Source organism: Tympanuchus pallidicinctus, unplaced genomic scaffold (assembly GCF_026119805.1).
Source record: "Tympanuchus pallidicinctus isolate F22 unplaced genomic scaffold, pur_lepc_1.0 scaffold5, whole genome shotgun sequence".
Taxonomy (NCBI): domain Eukaryota; kingdom Metazoa; phylum Chordata; class Aves; order Galliformes; family Phasianidae; genus Tympanuchus; species Tympanuchus pallidicinctus.
In genome coordinates this window covers 63,598,074-63,620,032 of record NW_026294769.1, presented here as the reverse complement: position 1 = coordinate 63,620,032, position 21,959 = coordinate 63,598,074, and the positions used below count along the sequence as shown (strand labels likewise).

Here is a 21,959-nt window from a genome sequence, read left to right as displayed (position 1 = left end):
GGAAGCCTAAGCAGTGAGGTATGAGCACATGGCCTAGTGTTTCACTGTCCTGCTCTTTTCCTAACCGCTGTGTTGCCCTGCCTGAATGTGCTGCTCTGTCTCCTTTTTTTTACTTAGGGACAAGGGATGGTGTGACGTAGGATCTCTTCTTCCAGTGCCTCAATAAGCTCTGTGGGCTGACAGCTTGGGTTGATTGCTTCTCTAAATGTACCAAACTTTTTAAATTTCCATTTTAAAAGAGAAAGAGAGAGAAAGGTAGGCAAGAAAAGAGCACTCAGAAATTTGCACTCCAAGTCACTGTTACTGTTCACATTATATTTATATGTATTTATTTGCACTTGAATATTCCAGGTATGGCCAATGATATCCCCAGTTGAAATGGTTGATAGTTAAAACATTCCTGAAAAGAGAAACCTGGACTGGTTGGAGAGTAGGGATTCAACAAGGACAAGTGTAGAGTCCTACAGCTAGGGAGGAAAATCCCTTCATTAGTGCAAGTTAGGAGCTGATCTACTGGAACAGAGCTCTGCAGAGAAGGACCTGGGTGTTCTGGTGGACAGCAGGTGGCCACAAGCCATCAGTGTGCTCTTATGGCCAAGAAGGCCAATGGTATCTTGGGGTGCATTAAGAAGAGTGTGGCCAGCAGATCGAGGGTCAGTCCTCCCCATCTACTCTGCCCTGGTGAGGCCACATCTGGAGTTCTGTATCCAGTTCTGGACTTTAGCAGGGGAGCTTGATGATCTCCAGAGGTCCTTTCCAACCCCTACAATTCTGTGATGCTGTGATTTTATTTATGTGACGCCTTTCAGTAGATATTCCTGACATTGAAGATACGAATTCTTACATAAATGATTGTCCTGAATTTGTTCATTTTTTGAAACTCTTAGTGTTGTCCATTGGAGAATGAAAAAGATAATCTTTGAAATTTTGAAAGCGCTTCCAGCCTTGTTCTATACAACAAAACTGGGGGATCTTTGAAGCATTTCAAGTTGCTCCCAAAGAGAAAAGATTGTAGGCAGTATGGCTCCAGTTTTCAATTGCCCTGTGATTCCTTTGAGATGATTAAAAATGAAAAGTCACAAGGGGATGGAAATTAAGTTGAATGCTGAGAACTCTGACATAGACTTACTGCATGACTTTGAGGAAGGCATTTTAACTTGCCTCTGTGAGCATAAGCATCTAAAACGGGTATAATCACACACAGCATAATGATTTCCCTCGGTGAATGCCATTTTCAGTCTATCTTGTACTACTTAATGATTTGTGTGACTGCTGGAATAACAGCATTCTCTAAAACTGTAATGCCCTAATGTATTTTTTCACATAATCACCAGTGGTTGAAATATTTGTTCTGACACTTGAGATTACTCATGTAAACAGGAAAAATTACAGCATACTGGTGATGCCAGACACCTTGAATTCCATCTGAGCATGTGAGAGATTGGAAAAGGAGCTATAAATACTAACAGTGAGGGTAAGCAGTATGCGTGAGCAGCACATGAGAAATTCTAAGTTTACTTATTCCTGAGGTTTAGATAATATATTTTAAAATACCGGTTTACGTATGTTAGCATTAGATGCAAGACAACTCTTAAGAATCTGAGCACTCCAAGGGCTGACTGGAAAAATATGTGCTTGGTTCCATTTTCTCCTTCACATGAAGCCATGTTTTGATGCTGTACTTTGGGCAGAGTTACAGGTAGTATGATTACCCAGTCCTAACGTCATGTCACCATAACCTCAGTTTTTGTTTTGATCTGGTGAAGCATTCTGCCTTGCAGACAACCGAAAGGTCCAGTCTGATTTTTAGTGGATAACATACAGGTCCTACAATGATTTTTCTCAAAATGTGACTGCTAATTTAAACGTTCTGCTCCCAGATTGCCTGTTTCAGACACTTTCCCTCTCCATTATAAGAGACGTGCATAGCTTAATTGTAGAGATCAAAATGTCACATAGTGTAGCAAATGAGCTGTGTCACCTTTTACAAAAAATGTAGTATGTTTTTTAGCTACTGCTTGCAGGTTTTGACAGTGGTCTTTTTTAATTTGCTGTTGCTTAGGTGAGGGACACTTGTGCAGTGCAGGTGTTCTCTGCTGGGTACTAGTGTAAGCTCTTCAAGGTAGCACGAGCACCTCTTTCTAGATCAAACTGTAGGCATCTTGTTTATCACCAAACATTATACTTCTGGGGTATACTGAATATTTACCAGCTAAGATTTGCTTTTCAGATCATGCAGAGGTGGATATGTCTGCATTTATTTTTGGGAATTAACATAATATTATTGGACGCCTGATGAGTAGCCTATGGACCATTGCAACTAGAATTCATGCATTCATTATTTGTGACATTTCTTAAACCAGAACCAAATAGATCCAGTTTATTGAAACAGGAACTGTGAAACTTAGGAGAAGAGTAATCTATCAATGGATGAGGAGAGAAACCTTAACACATTCAGTGTAATACACGTGTCTAGAGGAAATTCTAACAGAAACTGTTGAGCAAGATCAACTGTAGGCTCTATCTGTATTTATTATTAATTTGTCATTTTGAAATTTTCTGTACTAAATTATTGACAACCTGTGACTCTTTTGATCACTCTGTCGACTCAGATGGTAGCAATGTGTTACATTTAGAGATGTGAATCAGGGCAGTGGTCCAGCCTTTGGTTTCATTGTGATTCACTGTGACGGAATTTCATGTTTGTTTAGTTTCCACTGAGCTGCTTTGAACAGAAATATAAAAATTTCTCCTTGGCATTGAAAATGTATTTTTGGTTCCTTGAGTGTTAGCTGAAAGTTGGACTTTATTCATAGAATACAGTCATTTAACTTGCAAACAGTTCGGTGGCTGGATGAGCCCACACGATAGTCTACACATAATGAAAGAGAAGAAAAATGGCACATTGAAGACTCTTCTAGCAGTGTGACACAGAAGTATGGGAAGGCCTGGGAATGTAATCTCCAGCTCCACCATTACAGAGAGGTCCCTGGTGCTGGTGGGAAGGAGAAGGCATCTCAAGGGGCTGCCTGTCCAAGACTAGCTGCTGCTTTTGCTCCTACAGCTTCTTGACTTCTGTGACAGCTTTGGTAGCAAAATAGGAGCTTTTGGTGATCTGCTGTGGATATTGTAGTGCTGCTGGTTGCAGACTGGTTCCTCTGCCCTATGCAGGTCGTGAAAACCATGAGGTTTCATAGACTGCTCCCAATCCTGAGAGCAGTCTGTTTTCTCCCCTTACTGTGTACCTTGGCAGAACCTTGTCACACCATTTACTTTTATTTTTTCTCTATGATAGTGTAAATAGATAGGAAATGCATATTCTGCTTATCATTTAATGCCTTTACTTTTCACAGGAAATAAGGATAGCACTGGGGTTTCTATTTATAACAGCACAGGCTTAACCTTGTCACATATTTGCAAAGAGCAATTAGATGGGGACCTGGACACTGGGCTGCTGTTTGGACTGAGTGTCTCCTTACCTCACTGACAAAGCTCTCTTACCTACGCAAAGCTGCAGACTGCAAAGTGCTTCAAACAGGAAATAACTTCATTTCAGGGACAGAAGGGTGTGATGAAGCTTGCCACTGCTGCTTAAAACAAATTCAATTGTAGATCATTTTCAACCATCCCATTTGCAGCCCACCAGAAACTTGAGATTGAAGGTCACTTACCAGCAGCCTTTTTGTACCAATTGCTAATGCCTTCCCTTCTGGTGAATTTAGTCTAAAGATGTGTCCTTCTCCCAAGTCCTGACTCAAACCTGTCTCTCTAAGGAATGAAGCAACATCTGCCGAATTCAGCTGAATGAACTTTAAACCAGCAGAAAGTGGTACATTCTTTGTCTCACTGAAGGGTGGGAAATGGCTGAAATGTAAAGTGGATTTGTATTCTCACAAGGTGTTTATTAATCATTTCCCTGAAGATCTAACCTCTTGGGGGAAAGTCAGTGGTGTTGCTGGATGTTACTTGTCTGAATGTGATAACAGAGACTTCTGTAGGAAACTGAGTGGCAGAACTCAGAAAAAGTACTGTTAACTGTTTTTGAGTTTATGCTCGTGTTAAAGGCTTTGAAAGAGTGATGTGACATATCCTCACAGATCATCTCATCCATGAACTCTTTTCTTCAAATATTTGGATCTTAGTTTTGATGGTGCCACCAGAACCTGGACATTTTTACATATGTCTTCACTGTAATGAGCGCAGTTTGAGTGAGTTTAGAAGGAAGCCAATAAGTAAATTTGGGAGTTGTGGTATTAAATTAACTTTAATTCAGTAATTCTTTGTCTCCGTGAATCTCAGTTCAGTTGACAGGAATGTGAAGTGCTCTGCGTTTAGACTGGCATAGTTTGGGTGCAACTTCTGAGTTTTTTGCAAATGTTTTCCTTTCAGTTATAACTAGCTCTGAAACCACTTGGGATATAAGCCTACTACACCACAAGTTCTGTGTTTTAACATTTCGTCAAGCAAAATGACAGAACTGTGCTGAAGGATTGACTTGCCCATCCTTTGCCCTTCCAAAGCCCTCATACCTCCAGTGATTTCTTCTAGGTTTGCTACTTCCTATTTTTTTCTTCTTCTTCTTTTTACAGTATCACTTTAGCAGCTGTTGGATGGCTCTGACTTGTTAACACGGGCTTGCAGATGTCCTGGTGCACTCACTTCAGCACACGAGAGTCAGACGGCCCCTTCTTACTGAATAAGTTGATAAAAGCAATTGATCTAATCACATTCAATACTGTGGGCTTGAGAAACTTCTTAACTGATTTCCTAATGCAATCTTGATAGATCTGAAGTATGGTGAAGGACATGGCCAGCTCCTCTTCTGTACACCAGCTTTCAGAGCAGATGAATTTGGATTTATGGGAGATTTGGAAAACCTGTGTGTTTTGGATATAGATATCAGTAATGTGGAAATAGCTTTAAGAGACTTCTGTGTGATATTTTCTATTTGGTAGCTGTCTCTGACTGCTTACTTGAGAGAGAATGAATGCATGAAGAGAAGACTCTGCTTTTTCCCTGCAAAGAAGACATCCTGGATCATCTTTATTTGAGCAGATTCAGGCGTGTTGTTCCCTTTACTTTCATATTGTAAATGTACACTTCTTGAGCTCATTCCTGTTGTAATGAAAGAGCTTTGCTCTGCAGAACTGGCTTCTCTTCAGCGGTCTTTATTTTCCCTCCTGGGAAACAGTTTCAGTGTGTCAGAAAAGTCTCAGTTCCACAGAACTGTTCAGCCAAGAGCCTGACCAAATCTATCTGTAGTATTTCTCTCATTAAAAGCCAGCTTCTTTCTCTTAAAAAAGAAAGAAAGAAAAAAGAAAGAAAGAAAAGAAAGTCATCTGTGAAGAGTAACAAAGGATTAATTGTGGAGACTGGGTACTTGGCAGAAACTGCATATAAATGAAGTGCTTTTTTGGAACTGCATTGCCTGTCTCACAGATGAAAAAATAAATGTGAAGTATTCAATGTGTATCAGCAGATTAATTCATTTGACTGCCACTTCCGCTTCTCTTCTCGTTACGGGGAGGGGAGCTCAGGAAATTGGAATTCTAATTGCTTGACCGCAGTTTCTAATTTGTGGTGTACCAAAAGGGCACGGATCATTAATTAGTACTGGATATAAGGATCTCTGAGGTTGAGGTACAGCATCAGACGGATGAATTTAGATAACTCTTTACTGAAATTACAGTCTATCAGTAAATTGAGTTACAGTAATGAAAGCATTTGAATTTTTTTCTCAGTCTCTGCAAGTTTCTGTCTTTGCAGAATGCGTTCTGATGGTCTTAAAGAATGTAACATTCTTATACAAGTATATATTTAATAATTGTGTTCACCTTATAAATATATCCCTGCATCCATTAGGCATGTGTAAATATATCCATATTTCCATATCATATATAGCCGTATTATGAATGTGAACACATGTACAAGCATAGTCGTGCATAACTTGGAGTTATTGTTCAATTGCATGCCTTATTTCATTTTATTTAATGTTTTGGGTTTTCATTCTCTCAGGTAGCATCACTGGCAGTTTTAAGAAGTATGAGGACAGTCTTCTTTATAGCTGCTTGCTTTTTCAGTCAGTACCTGGATTAATGCTGCTACACCCAAAGGGAAATGTGGTGCTTGAGTGTAATGGTCTGAAAACTGAACATTATCAACATTATTACTTTAAAGTCCAATAGTCTGTATTATATATTTTTAGTAGTTTAAAAACTTGATGGTGTGACTGCAGTTGCACATTAACACTGCTGCATTCAAGATTCTCAGATAGTGCAGCAAAGAACAGGAATATGCCCACAGTACATACTGGTATCAACTTGTTTTCTATTAGCTGGATATGGGTAGACTGTAGAATGTAGTCCTATGGAGTCACCATAAATTTCCAGGTGTCGTAGGGTTTCTGGTGCAGTGGTATAAACACAGTGTTTTGCAGGATTTGAGTTTAGAGGTAAATAGGAAATATTTGCTGATAAAATGTGTGAATCATCTCAACAACATTTTAGCTAAAGTCATAAACTGGACCTTAGTTGTAGGTGTATAATTACGGGCATTAACAAGACCAAATGGAAAACAACAGCTCTGAAAAAAAGCCAATTCTAATTGGTTGAAGCTCTGCCACCTGTTCTGTTTCTACATTCCATTTGTACATTTACCTGTATCTGTGTAGGGGGCTTTTGATAAATGAAACACATCTGAAAATGCAGGAGCCTTAAAGCCTGTTCTGTAAAACTATAGAATTCAGCAATTAATCTGTGCTTTTATTTGGTGGGAATTAGGAAGTAATTAGTGGAAATATGCTAAAATAATTTTTTTTAGACAGGAAACATGCGTTCACTTAATTTTTTTAGTTCTCTTGTAGAATTTTGTAGGAAGATGGTGTTCAACAGTGTGTTTTGCCCATTTATCAGTGGACCTTTAGTCATGTAAGTCTCTGGGGCCGAGTATCCATTTCTTGTTGAAAGTCAGCAGAAACGAGATGTCAAGGAGCTCAGAACTCTGCAGGAGCCTTCATAACACTCTTTTTCTCCAGATAGTCTTCCTGGCTTTTGCTGTATTTGGGACTCGGTTTGTGGAAAGAGGATTACACTCTGCTCTCTCTCTCTCTCTGTGTCTCCTCCTGCTTGTACTTCCTCTTATACAGGAGTTCCTGAAATAGTGCAGCTGCCTGCCACGAATTCACCGCTGTATCGCATGGAAACTTGGTTTCTTGGCTCCTGGAGGGATGACTCTTTTCTGTTCCTGCACCTTGGAAATTAAATTCATATTCTGTGTTCCCACTTACAGCTTAGGATTAGAGCCAGATTTTTCACTTCAGCTTCCTTCCTTCCCTTGCCCCTCTCTCCTTTTCTTAATTAAAAGATGCTCAGGTCTAATGCATAGAGCTGCAGCTGGAAGAGGATGAAAATAGCACATGGAAAATAGTTACGCTGTTGTGACTCAAACCTTTATTTAGCAGCATATTTGCTGGCCTGTCACTGTAGATGAGTTCAAAACCATATCGGATTACTTTTTTCAAGACATTAATTGATAATCCCTAATTTTAAAGGAAACAAAGTTTTGTTAGCAAAAGAACATTCTTAGAGCTTTAGCTTTCTTCCTTTCCAAGTTCATGGCAAAATCGTATTAATTCAGAGGAAGCAAGAATAGATTCACCAGATCCAAATGTGTTCAGTCTCTCAGATTCCCAAAGTACACCCCAAATGAGATTCCAGCTGTTAAGAGCCAAACCTGTACGACACAGAGAAAAACTACCCATTATCAACACCTTTGAAAAAGAGATTGTATATGGAATTCTCAGTGGTGAGCACTTATGTTGGCCATTCTTGTTCTCCATTCTGAGTATTTCCAGTGCTTTCATTTGAAGCATCAAACAGTTCTGTCTGCTTTCCTCCTTCACCACAATGCCCTTTTCTAATTTTCCCATCTTTTCTGTTATTAGATCATTCTCAGCCTCTTCAACTGAGCTGACACAATGACCTGCACTATTTCCTTGAAATTCTGTCTCACAGCATTTTAATAACGTCCCCAAATAATTTTGCATTACTCCTGCCCTTCCAGCTCATCTTGTTGCTGTTTGAAAGGCATCATCTAGTGACAGTAGCCAGTTAGGCAGCCACATCTGTGCAGGTGGGACTTGTTCATTTACACAAGGAGCTTTAAGGTGAGATCCTTCCTTGAAGGACCTCCATTGGGTTTGTGGAGAAGGGCAGCTCCCCACTGAGAATTAATTTCTGCATACATTACATTTAAGATTGTTTGAGATCACTGTATTCACTATATGTATTTGCTACTGTATATGTTGAAAGAGGCTGAGAACAGATCTAATCTGATACTGTGATTAGCACAAAAAGCTTGAACTCAATTTTATTTCCCTAGAGAAGGCTAATAGGTGAATTGATTTTTGTTTACTCCAGACGTACATACGAGTAAATCAGCTGAAACTGCTTCCCAACAAGCAGAGTAGCTCTTGAGATCAGTGACAGGATGCTGAAAGGCATGAACCAGGAGTGAGATGTGAGTTCTCAGCCCTGGGGTATCACTGGAGCATTTTAGATAAGTGAATAATAGATACGCTGTTCCTTCGTTGAACGTTTTTCTTAGAAACTCATCCACCTCACCAATTCTGTACCTAAAAATTGCTCCATGGGAGTTCAGAGCCTGCCAAGCAGAGGTCAGATGGCGCTCCTGGCTTTACACTCTGTGGATCCTTATGTTCTTATTTATCTGTTCTGTTCTTTTCCCTTATTTTTGTACTGTGCTGAGATAGGCTGCAATCAAATCTCCACCTTTTGTATTTGCACAGTTCTCAGCGCTGTGATGCTGGGCATAAGAAGGCTGCTTCAAAAGTATTACCTCCTATTTTGTTATGTTGGCTCACAATGTCAGAGGCAGATATTGGTGATACAGCAGTAGAGGTGGAAGCTTTGCACCAATATTCCAATACAAGTTGTTGTCTCGTGACAGATGGCAGCAGAGGGGCAGTCTGATAAATTGGCGTCTAACATGGAAAAGTGTATGAAGCAAAGGTGTAGAACTGGATTCCACTATGTGGAAAAAATAGCATGTATTGACACTTGCTGAACATTTATGGAGACCAGACAGTGACGTGATATGTGGTGCATTTCAGCAGTGGTGGCAGTGACGTGAAAGGCAGGCTGTGTTCAGGATAGCGATGCACAGCTGTTACGCCATGAAATAGAAAGTCTTGATAGCTCATTCATGGGAATTAGCTAATAGTGGTGGCTAAGTTGAAAAATAGTGTTTCATAGCTGAGAATTTGCTCTATCAAAAAGTATTATTGTTCTCTTTGTATCTCTTGTATTTTCCAATGGAATAAAGAGTAGGCATTACTTTTAGAGTAACCTGCATACAAATAATAAACAGTGCTGAGAGTTGGTACCAGTTCAAAGAATTCCCAATGAATGGAACTACTGAATATCCATTCATTCTTTTCTTTTTCTCCTCTTCTTCTTTTGTTTTAAATAGTGAAGTACATGAGAGAAGCAACACCCTATGTGAAGAAGGGCTCTCCAGTTTCAGAGATTGGATGGGAGACACCTCCTCCAGAATCTCCCCGCCTGGGATGTGTGCCTGCTGACCCACTGTCACAGCTTTCGCTCTCCATCCACAGGGACAAAAAGACAATACCGCTCAAGATGTGCTTTGTGACACGCAACGTGACGGTGTCAGACCCTGAGAACAGGTGAGCAGGGGTTTTATCATAGAATCATAGTTTGAGTTGGAAGGGGCTCTTAAAAGCCATCCCGTCCAATTCCCCTACAGTGAATAGGGACAACTATAGCAAGATCAGGTTGCTCACAGCTCCATCCAGCCTGACCTTGAATGTCTCCAGGGATGGGGCATGCACCACCTGGGTTTTGACTGGGGCTGGGAGTTTGCATTGAATAGCTGTTGGCCTCTTCATCTGTAGAGCTGGGGAGCAGGAGCTGGTGATGGGTTCTAGGCCTTGCAGCAAGGAGCAAGAGGAGAGCACTGATTTGAGAACATGATGTCCTTGTGTCTGAGCCCAGGGGTGCTGGGTTGAGGGCCCAGCTCTGGATAAATAGAGGCACGTCAGCTTTTGGGTTGTGCTGGAAAAACTCTTGAGAGCAATAATTCAACATTTTTATTAGAAATAGAATCATGTGTTTTTGTTCTTGTCTGATGAATGTCTGCTTATTCCAGCCTGGTTTAGTCTAATCCCAGTAAATTACATCTTCTTTTTTCTTCTTTTTTTTTTTCTTTTTAATGACTATTATTTTAAGAACGGGCTGTTTTATCCATTCAGTTCTGGGTATTAAAGTCAAGAACAGGAGAAAAGTTCCACTTACAGGACATTAATGTGGAATTTCTGTGACTTCTTGTTTTTTTTTCATAATGTTAAAAATAGGATGAGCTTACCAACGCTTATTTATAACATGTGTGGAACAGCTGCACACTGATAGAAAAGGGACCAGTCGAGTCAGTAACACAGACTGATTATTCCATTCAAATAATGGCCTTTTTGTTTTTCTTGTGTACTTGCTTATCAAGAAGCAGTGTGGAATGCCTTTGGTTCTCAACAGTTATGTATAGGCATGAGCAAAAAGTACATTTTCATTTGCAGACAACAATAATGAGAAGAGGGGAGAGCAGAAGGGGGATGGGTTCCCCTGTATTCTCTTCTGCAATTCAGAAACTTTATTAGTATCCATGTAATTTTCTTTCTGTATTTTTTTTTTTTATATTTGTTGGACCGTCTTACATTTTTTGCTTTTCCTTGTGCAAAAACCTCCAGCTTTCTTATCCAGTGTAGATTTGCTTTGCTGCTGCTCTTCATCATAACCAACTGGTTATTGCCATATTCAGTGGTAAAGGACTGCCACAGAAGTACAGTTACAAAACTGGTAGCAGTAATTGCTATCAGTCTTTCTCAATTTTATATCGAGTTGACTCTTGATAAGAGCAGCTTTATTCGCATATATCTGTACAGTTGAAGATGTCAGAGTTTGACAGTTGTATTGCTGGTTGGAGAGTTTGTAGTTCTCCATGCATGGAATATGTTGTAAAGAGCAGGCAGGTCTCGTCATTTGAATCAGCACAGTGTCTTGATGCTTCACACGTCGATGTGATACTTTTAGCGTGTTTCTCTTCTTTTTTTGTCTGTACTGCAATTCTCAACTTCTATCATTCCCTTCATGTAAAAGATAGGAGGACTGATTCAGGCAGGCAAACGCTCACTGCTGTTAGTACTTCTGTGATAGTGCTAACTTTTTTGGAGTGTGCTACCAGCGTACGTTATTAGGTGTAACCAGGAAGTAATGCGTGGGAGAGTCGCACTGCTTACTGTCATGGTTTTCACTTTGTGCTGTTCTCATTTCCTGTGGAAAGAGTGACTTCTGATTTTTACTGTATTCCGACACAATGGGCAGCATAAGTTGGATTTTTCCATCTAAGTACACAGTACTTCAGATCATGGCAGCTGCAGTGCAGTAGTAGTGTCCCACACACTTGTGTCTTCACTCATTTCAGTTTTTAAACAACTCTAAATACCAGCTCTGGTATTTCTCAGTGGAAATGCTATTATAATGCAATGAGCCTTTCCCACTGAAATCTATCCCAAGATAGTAATCCGATCCCAGAAGAATAATTGGATCTTTGTTCACAGCAGAGACCAAACGGTGTCCTTACATGCTTTATGACACTTGTGTTTTATAACCGAGTGACCTGACACACATAGATCTTATAACTGATGGTGTCACTTTGCGGTGCAGTTTTAGAAGAGCGACGCTGGCAGGCTGCCAAAGCATGTGCTGACCATAAAAGGTCTCCTTTGGATTACATCTGAACTTATTTTCAGGGATTGCTGAGACCAATTGTGGATGTAGGAAGCACGAGGTGTCCAGAGTAGATGTTTCTCCAGCACTGGTCACAGCAATGTGGTGGGACCAGGCCTAACTGGTTCAACTTTCAACATGAGAAGGTACCTATTTTAAAGGATCCAGAAGGAAATGCCTGTTTGTTGAGCTGAATCACCTTCTTAGAAAGTTGGGCTGAAACATGGATTTAGCAGGCTTGGAGGAAGTTAAACTTCTCGCTTTCCTAGTAGAGCTGGTGGCTTTGCTTTGGATTTCTGCTTCTCCTTTTAGACTAGACTCAGTTAAGAAACTACTTAGTCTTTGTCTACCCTCCAGTAGTTTAATGAGCTTGTTGTTCCAGAGCAGAGGTGAGATGTGGTGCCTTTGGAGCAGTCGTTCTCAGATGTCTGCTTTGCCCAACCTGCATGCGAGTTCAGCCTTCAGTGAGATAAGGATTGTTTTCTCTGTTAGCTGATTAAAACAGCTGTAAGATATCCAGGAGAAAACCCCATGTAATACAAACCAGCACCAAGCCTTCGTGTGTAGGAAATTTTGTATAGTACAAACATGGCAACAGGAGAAAAGATGCAGAACATTTTAGTTACATCTATCTCAGTCTCATTTAGACACAGGTGTTGTCATTATATTTCAATCTGGAATAAATAAGGTTAACACAGTTACCACTGATGTCTGTTGTTTGCCTGTGTTGTCACTAACGAATGTCCTTGGTGGCAGCACTGATGGTTAATGTTAGGACACACGGGGAAGCGTCCCCCCCACTAAGGGGACGTGTGGGAATGGTCACAGCTATTAATACCAATAAGCAGTACATCCTACTGCAGTACAGAAAGCTTTTCATCAACTTCTGGTGATAATAGTAAGGAATAGTAGGGGTGACAGTAAGGAATAGGAAGGTGAGGCAAACTGGGATCTGGTTACTACAAATGCAGCTGGAGACTTAAGTTGCTTCATTGCTTTGGTTAAAATAGGGTGGGAGTTTTTTGCATTAGGAGGCATTGATTCACTAAAGTATTTGCAGGATTTACTGCAAAAATGGTGCTCTTCAAATTGGTTCCTTTTGTACACGTTCTTTTTAAAAAAAATGTTCCTAACATTGTTTAATAACTGGTTGGCAGTGAACAGCGTCAGAGTTGGTGAGACTGAACACGACCCCACCTGGAGTACTGTGTCCAGTTCTGGGGCCCCCAGCACAAGAAGGATATTGAGCTGTTGGAGCAGGTCCAGAGGAGGGCCACAAAGATGATCAGGGGGATGGAGAACCTCCCCTACAAGGACAGGCTGAGAGAGCTGGGCTTGTTCAGCCTGGAGAGGAGAAGGCTCTGAGGAGACTTATACCAGCCTTCCAGTATCTGAAGGGGACGTATGGGAAATCTGGGGAGGGATGTTTTATAAGGGCAGATAGCAACATAATGAGGGGAAATGGCTTTTAAATGAAAGAGAGTAGATTTAGACTAGATATTAGGAATAAATTATTGACTGTGAGGGTGGTGAGACACTGGAACAGGTTGCCCAGTGAGGCTGTGGGTGACACCTTCCTGGAGGCATTCAAGGCCAGGCTGGATGGGACTGTGAGTAACTGAATAACATGGTCTAGAGGGAGGTGTCCCTGTCTATAGCAGGGGTTGGAATGAAATGATCTTAAAGCTCTCTTCCAAACCAAGCCGTTCTTGTGTGAATTCTAACTGGTGTGACACTTATGAAGAAATTATGTAAACAAGAACAGAAATACCCTGTGATTCTGAAGTGAAATGTCAAAATCTTAAATGTAAGACAAACTGGTGAATTTGGGTGTATTTACTTTTATTGCAGTAAAGAATGAAAACAAAAAGTGAAATTTTCTTAAAAATAAAAGCTTAATTTCAACCAGATTTAATACATTTTCAAAACCAGACAGCACCAAAAGAACTTGAGTGTATTCCAAACATAAACAAAAGAATGCAAAAATGAAATAAAAATAGAAGCATCTTTAAGTAGAAGTCAGGGAACTGTGACACTGTTGTAGAACAGAACTGTCTAAAAAGGAATTTACTGAATGTTTTCCTAATGCATTTTTTGCTGCGAGGCTGAACGATTATTTATGTGTGGTGTCTGGAATACAAGTAAGAATTCCATGCCTGTTCAGTACAACTCTGTGAAAGGTGAGTGTGTATGGTTTGGGACCTGTCATGCTTCCAGCATGTCCAGTCTCACTGTTGATCTAAAACACAGCTCAATTTAGAAGGGTCACGGGAAGGAATTGCAAGACCTTGAGCTTTTTGGTTCCTGCAGCTCTTCAAGATCCTGTCCTGTAATTTAAATGCAAACACATGGGGGCAGGGAGACAGGAGTTGATCATTGCAAAAGAGCCTTGACATGTCTCACCCCACCAGCTTCCTGAGTAGAAACCATGGCCTCACTGTGATGTTGCCAGGCACGTGCAGCCACTGGTATGCAAAGTGAAGGCTGCCTTCTCCTTGAGGAGTGGAGTGATTTAAGCATGAAGCATTGCAGCATGTGTTTTTTTTCCTGCTAACAAGGGAAGGGATGCCTCGACTCACATAGCTGCTGTGTGAGTGGTGAAGGGTAGTGCTGCAGGGAGGAGCGACTGCACATACAGATTGAGTTATGGCGGCTCTTGTGGAGTGTAATTCCCATTTATCTTACTTTGCTTTCTGTCTCTTCCCCTCTTAAGGAGGTACTTTGATAGCACTGCACACAATGAGGGGCAGCTGATGCTACCTAAGAGTGTTCTGGTTGCTGACAGGAGCACAGGTGGGTGAGGTGCTGAGCAATGGACCCAGGGCTGAAGAGGTGTTGAACCGTTTTTACATACTAAGTAGGATTGGCCTCAAGTTAGGAAACTCGAGTCCTTTCCCTATTGCTGTTACTTTGTGTTCTAGATAGGCAAAATAAAGCAAAAAGAGTCATAGAATCATAGAATCATTAAGGTTGGAAAAGAGCTCTAAGATCATCTAGTCCAGCTCTCCACATACCACCAATATTGCCCACTAAACCATGTCCCTCTACCTTATCTTCACATTTCTTAAAGACCTCTAGGGATGGTGACTTCACCACTTCCCTGAGCAGCCTGTTTCAATGCCTCACTAATCTTGGTGGGAAGAAGTTTTTACTAATATCCAACCTCAACCTCAGCTGGGGCCCTTACTTCTTGTCCTACTGCTGCTACCTGGGAGAAGAGACCAATTTCACCCCGCCACAACCTCCTTTCAGGCACTTCTAGGCAGCAAAAAGGTGATGATTGAGCTTCATCATCTCCAGACCGGAGAAGAGTTCCCTCAGACACTCCTCATGAGACATTGCTCCAGACCCTTCACAGCTTCACTGACCTAAATGATGATTTATATTTGTAGAGGGGAGAGCACAGTTACTACAATGCTCATGTTACCAGTTAAGAAACATCCACTCCCCAGCCTGCATGGAATGCAGGTGTAGCTGCTTGTACTGTTAACTGAGCTGCTCTCTGGCTTTAGACAAAATCTCTGTGAAATGCAAAGAACACTCAATTTGCAGATTTGTTGTGAGCTCCTAAAGATCCTTGGATGAAAGGTGTATAACACTTAATTATTGTTATTGGTACTGGTGTGTTTTGTTGTTTGAATATCAGTAAAGTCATTGAAGAAGTCATTGAAGCTTGTGAGAGTCCAAGTCCTGATTTATAGCAGGAGTTTTTGTTACTGGTTTTTTTTTTTTTCTTGGTGGGCTGTGTTTATTTTGTGCTTATGTTAAGCTGGAGAAGAAATCAACAATGCAACATTAGAGTAAAGCAGTTTGAAAGGATCTGATTCAAAACTAGCGATAATCAGGATGAAATTGTGGCCGAGTGTCTTAATTGTCTAATTGTACCCTTGTGCTTAAACCACACCGTTGTCCTGGGCTGTCACCACGAGGTGTTATAGAGAGATGATCTGCCTATGTGAAGCCCTTTGCATCCATGCTCACAGAGGGTAATGGATTCAGGATCAAGGCTGGGTCAAAGACCTGGATTTTTGCCCTAACCTCCCAGATTTTTTACTCTTGTGGATCCAAATCCTCTGTTCCTGTAAAGCTGGATGTATCTTCCTGTGTTCTTGTTTCTTTACAATATATCATAACTGCTAATCTTCTAGCCAGATCTGCTCTTTACTGGAAGGGACAAACAAGGAGGAGGTACTTCAGATGTATTTAGTGCTCTCTCTAGTTAGCTGGAGTCAATGCATTCAGGGCAAGGGATGGCAGATGGGAGACCCGTGCAAGTGTAGTAGTTCTCCTCTCACGGAATTTTGGGTCAAATCTCTTACTGCTAGAGTTAACAGTTGATTCAGACTGGGCTGTCTTGCAGTCCTGTATCAATGGCATTGTCAGTTCTTTGTGCATTTCTGCAAGTGCTGGTATATTTTGGAATCTGCAAGCATCAGTCCTGCTTAGGGACAGTTTTCTAACTCTATAGGAGCACTGAAGGCTCTATGCAAGAAGGGTAATTTTTTTTTTTTCTTTCTCATTATTGAAGTTATTTTGTTATAAAAAGTTATAAAAGTGTTATAAAGTTGTATATTACTCTAGCTCATATGAGCTTATACGTCAGTTTCTCCTTAGCCTTCCTGGCAGACCTCTGAGATCAGACACCTGTGTTAGGCCTGTTCCTTCTATGGAATTGTGTTTCAGTCTCTTTTGAGTCCAGTCACCAGCTGATTCTACTGACAAGAAAAAAGAAAAAAAAGAAAAACAGAAGACCTGCAGAGCAATCTCAAGGGTTTTTGTTTATACAAACAAAACAGCAATTCAGCTTGAACTGTGGATCTTCATCACTTTTATTTACTGCTATTTGGGATTGCTTTCCCTACAAAGACTGTTTAATTTTTGTTCTGTTAAGTCGTATTAAAGTAGTTGAATAGCTTTCTAATGTCCTGGAGCCCAGTCTCTGGGCTGCAGCTTGAGAATTAAATTACTGTTGGTGCATGGCAGAACTTAGGCACCCACTGAGTTTTTCTGTGGGGAATTCAAGACTGAAGTGTAGAAATCAATAGTTACGATATGCAGTAAATGACCTTCACTTTTTACAGCTCCTGGTAGGGTCAGATTAGTAATATATTATTTTCTTGATAAATATATGTCATGTTTTTTTCCCTGGCATGATAACGTGGGACTTCCTCCCCTCCCCTCCTCATCTTCTCTGTTGGACAGTCAAGATCCTGATGTCATTCTCATCTCCAGCACAAAGAGAACGGGCAAAGAACTCCAGCACGTGTTACTGCAAAACAATGTGCGCATAATCGACGTAGAGTGTTTTGTGAAAGGGACTGAATGTGACCTGACAGAGAGAAATGAAAGTGTGTCATGGGGAGTGGGTGGCAAGGAAGGATGTGGGTTATATGGAGGTGGCAGTGACTGAGGCTGGCAGAACAACGCTTTCAGATAAATCTTTGATTAATAGACTTTCAACAAATACCTTCTTTTCTGTGAGGAAAAAAAAAGAAACTAAAAAAAACTTTAAATAAGAATTTAATGGGGAAACAACTTCATGGATTTTCTATTATGTTTTTGGTGGCATTGGTGGGTAAGATTTTTTGTTTGTTTCCTGCTGTTCTGGTTTTAGTTTTGGTCACTGTTTTTGGTCATTTAGGGTTGTTTTGAAAAAACAATTTTGATTTTTTCAACCAGCTTCTACTGTAGAGGATTGAGCTGAGGAACAGAAATAGGGCTAAAGCAACTGGAAATGAATCAGGGGAGTGGGAGCAGTAAGAAGAAACTGCCTTGAGAAATACGTGAAGACAAGAGAGAACCAGTTAAGAAAAGGTGATGGAGAAAGGAGCTAACTAGTGAAGGGAACCAAGAGAGTGAAAACTGCAATAAGCTTTACTTAGTGAACGTTGTTGGAAAACAGAGAAAAATCAGATCACAAATGAAATATGTAACAAATTAAAGAATAAGGAAGAGTGTGTGAGTGCTGCAGAGCAGGACTAAGAGTAAGGCAAGCAAGTTAGTTGTGTTTTGTGTGCATCTGTATGTAAGGTTTGTAAGTGCTGATATCCTTGCCTCCCCTAAATAAAGTTGGAGAGCAATTTTAGCGTCACTGAGATCTGCCAAACACAGGCAGGGGTTTGCTAAACAAAGGAAATCGATATGTTTCAATTTCCTGTGATGCTCCTTGTCCCCACATCCTTTATGTTACTGCTTGTAGCCAGCTATCATTTTAAAACCCCTTTGCTATCAGGCTGTGACCTTACGCTCTGTGCTGGGTTTTCCCTCGCTTACCAGTGGGTCTCCAAATTGGATTTCAGTCTTACATCTCAGGTCTTGCCTGACAGGCTGATAACTGAGCAGCAGGATTTTCAGCTTCTGTGTTCAAAGCTCCTCTCTCCTAGAACTTCTGCAGTCATTTGTTTTGCAGCAACTTGCAAATTACTTCCACTATGGGCTGCTACCTCTGTTGCCCCAGCTCAAAATCAGTAGGTACTGAGGCTGGGCTGCAGCACATAAGTTGTATGCACAGACATAGCTATTTAAATAGCCTACTGTCAATTCCTGCTTTAACACACATTTCCACTAATTGAAAATCCTTTTTCCCCAAGCTAGGAATCAGAGTTACACTGGAGTTGTTATTTCATCTCATTGCTTACACAGAGATTTTCCATTGATCTCTGAGTCTATTAAAAGGGAAGATGAGCTCCCTGCCTGTGCTGCCAGCAGTGACAGCGCCAGAAAGTGGCCAAAGAGGCCAGCAGCATTTCTGCAGTGCTGCCTCCCAGGTGTTTCTTCTTCATTAGCTTTCAGAGGCCAATAATTGATCCAGAGAGGATTTGTGGTTTTGTCATAGTGGCTGCTGGTTTGTTTCAACTTTTTTTGGCAACTAAATGGTGATGCCTGGCATTTCTCGATCATCCAAGCCAAAACGTGGCACTTGAAGCAATGAAACGTTCATGCACATACTGCTCGATGGAGGTGCACCTGCTGCTTGTCTCCGCCAGCGAGACTTTCTCCTGTGACAGTTCATCAGCAAGACAGAGATCTGACAGCAGCCTTACTCATTCATCTCCTTTCCACAGCAATTTTCATCCCTGCTTGTAGACTGTGTCCCCATCTTTCCCCTGGGTCTTGCTACAGCCTTGTCCTTTCTCAGAAGACATCTAATTCTTCTCTAAGTCTGTCATATTTTACTTGTGCAGCCAAGTAAAACTGTCTGTCTTTGTCTCTGAGCTGTCTCAATCTGAAGGGTCATTTTCTGCTATTACCAGACACACTCAATTGCTTTTTACTTTGTCCTGGATCATCTCAGACTGCAGGAGCAGCATGCTTTGGGGTTGGTTGAGGCTTTACCAGAGGTGCAGTTTTTTTGACTGAAACAATTATTTTCCTAGCATTAATAGTTTTCCTTTTACTGTCAGAGAATTGCTTCAGTATAAGACCACAGCAAACTCAACATCTTCTGGTCTTACATGTCCAAATTGTTAGTTCTGTGTTTCTGTTGCCCTTCCATTTTTATGTTTTAACAACAATAGCAGAAGTTTTGTTACTTACATGTATCAGATATATTATATATTTTACATGCTGCCCAAGACTCTTCCTTTTCACTCAGTGCAGCCCAGGCAAGCCAAAAGGTTGGACACCCATGTTAGGCAGCGTCATTTTGAGGTTAAACCCAATTCTTACTAGTATTGTAACAAAAATATGAAGGAAAAACACAAGAAGGAAAAATATAAGAGATCTTCTGTGCAATATGGGGAAAGAAATCTGCTCTGTAACATCCACAGACATTTTGTATTAGATGGCTTTCATCATCATGATGGGTAGAAAGGCGTTGTATGATGTGCTCTGCAGTGTCATACATGGTGATGTCAGCAAGTCCAGTGTTTGCACATGGTGATGTCAGCAAGTCCATCGCAGAACAGAATCCTTCCCTTATTACATGCTGTGCAACTCCATTGATGGCCCTTTTATTAAAGCCCGATTCATGGCAAATGAAAATGAAATCAACTGCGACAGCTCATTAGTGATACATACACCCTCTGTGTGGACATCAACCTAGACCAGCTCCCAAGAAGCAAGGAGCTACATCTGCAGTGACTGCTGTAAGTGGAAAGCCAGTGAGTAACTTAACACAGCGAGCACCATTGTGACAGCAAGGGGACTTGGAGACTTTCACATAGAAAATTTCTACTTGGTTGCCAAATAGTGTTTGCTTTGTAAAATTGCTTTCACCTCCATTTAAGCGCATCAAACAAACATGCTTCTTGTGTGCTGGGGAATTCATTGCACTGTCTACTGTCTCTGTGAAATATTTTCCTGAACAGCTCAACTCAATATTTCTATTGCTTGATTTTAACAAACTTTATTCCTGGTTCATCTCCTGGTGCTGCATGGAGAATTAAACAAAAAACCTTAGTGGTTTGGTTTTTATTTTATTAAAAACTGTAACTATGTAAATTGTATCTTTGATTGTGTTTACCAGATCCCCCCAAGTGCTGGAAGATTTCCTCTATTTCTACACTACATTCTACAATCAACAAAATTATTTACCACCATTTCCTGTAGTAGACAATGAAAGGGGAATGTCGTGAGTAGTTTGGCCTGCAATCCCTTTTTAAGTTTGCCAAGTCCACAGCAGATTTTTTTGTTCCTGGCTGTATTGGTGCAATATCAAAGTAGCGTGATGGACTTGAATAATTCTGGCTCCAGCTTATCATCAACTTCAAGAGATTTACTCCACGCTTTAATCAGTCACTGAATACATAGTATGACCCAGGAAAAGGCACAAAATGTAAAGCAGTGCCTGATTTGGTCTGGAGCCAGTGGTGGTGGGAGAAGTGCTTTCAAGAGATTTGATAAAGAGTATTTCTGAGATAATGAATGCTCCTACACAGAAGCCTTATCAAATGTGGAATGAACATGGTCTATCAAACATTTGCTTTCAACTTCTGATCCTCTGTGAAATAAAAGCTCTGGAAGCAGTGAGGAAGAGAGGTTGGGCTTCTTAGCAAGGTTACGGCATTTGGAGGCGCTGGGTTTTGTGTCACCTCCACCTTCCACGGGTGGAAAATGGGATGCTGGAAATACTCTTCTGCTCAGAGAAACTCTTTGAGAAGGAGAGAGAAAATTACTCTCTTCTTATGAGGCTTGCCAAATGATCTCTGAGAAAATGTGATATCATTCATATGCATTGCCAAGCTGGAGAGGTGCCGTGCATCTTGGCAGCCATCTAGAGCTAACATATAATTCCTTTGGGTTGGTATGGGCTTTATCAGAAACAGCTCCATATGCAGTATTTACATAACTGTGGTGGAGTGTGAGAATAAACACAGCTGTGGCATTGCCCTAAATATTTCAATTCCGTAGAGAATTAAGAGAACTTTATCACTGAACTGCAGATAAACATAAGTCAGTAAGCGGTGGTCAGTTTAGCCAAGGAACAAATCAAAGCTACAACGGCTGGTCTGCTTGGAAGCACTTAAGTACTTTAGTGTTGGAGTTTACTAAGGTCATTGGAGTTTTTTTTTTTTTTTGCTTTTCAAAAAATATGGAAATACTGTCAGTCAGCTGCTAAACAAAAAGCATCATCCAAAAGGACTGGGGAAACAAAGCAGCTAGACCGAAGGGCAGAAAATAGGAGAGTTGACAGGGACATAGTGCTTTCAGTGTGTGATTGCAGTAGGAACCCACAGCTTACCAGGAGGATTATAAGAGAATTTCTGTCAGGATCTCCACACCACGTGGCCACAGGGGTGGAAGTTCTGGATCTCTGAGGGGAAATTTGTAAGGTCGGCTTCTTCAAGATAATTCAGTGCACTGATCTCATAGCAAAACGTCAGTAGCAGAGCTCAGGCAGTTAAGGGTTTATACTTTAATCCTCACTTTAGGAATAAAAATGCTCTCCTGCCTAGCAGCTTGCACAGGAGTGACACTTGCTGACCAGTGACAGTTGTATTCCTTAGGCTGTACCAGTGCAGTGGATGACAAGACTCAATTTCAGTGCTGTCAGTGCAGCTTTACTCCTATTTTGAATTCAGTTTTGATAAGTGTAGTGTGTTTTGTCCAATCTTCCTGTCACTCAGGTGATGGAATGAGGCAGTCTGTCTGCAGCTGTTAGTGTGTCAGCATCCAGCTTTGACTGCTGGCAAGCAGTCC

At 41.0% G+C, this 21,959-nt stretch overlaps 1 protein-coding gene across 1 annotated transcript in view; it reads left to right on the top strand.

Moving 5' to 3' along the window:
- Positions 1-21,959, top strand: part of SNTB1 (syntrophin beta 1) — a 106,460-nt gene that overhangs the window by 44,067 nt on the left and 40,434 nt on the right. The window contains exon 2 of the mRNA XM_052703987.1: positions 9,490-9,706. Coding sequence (XP_052559947.1) covers positions 9,490-9,706 — 217 coding nt within the window. The remainder of the gene's footprint in view (positions 1-9,489; positions 9,707-21,959) is intronic.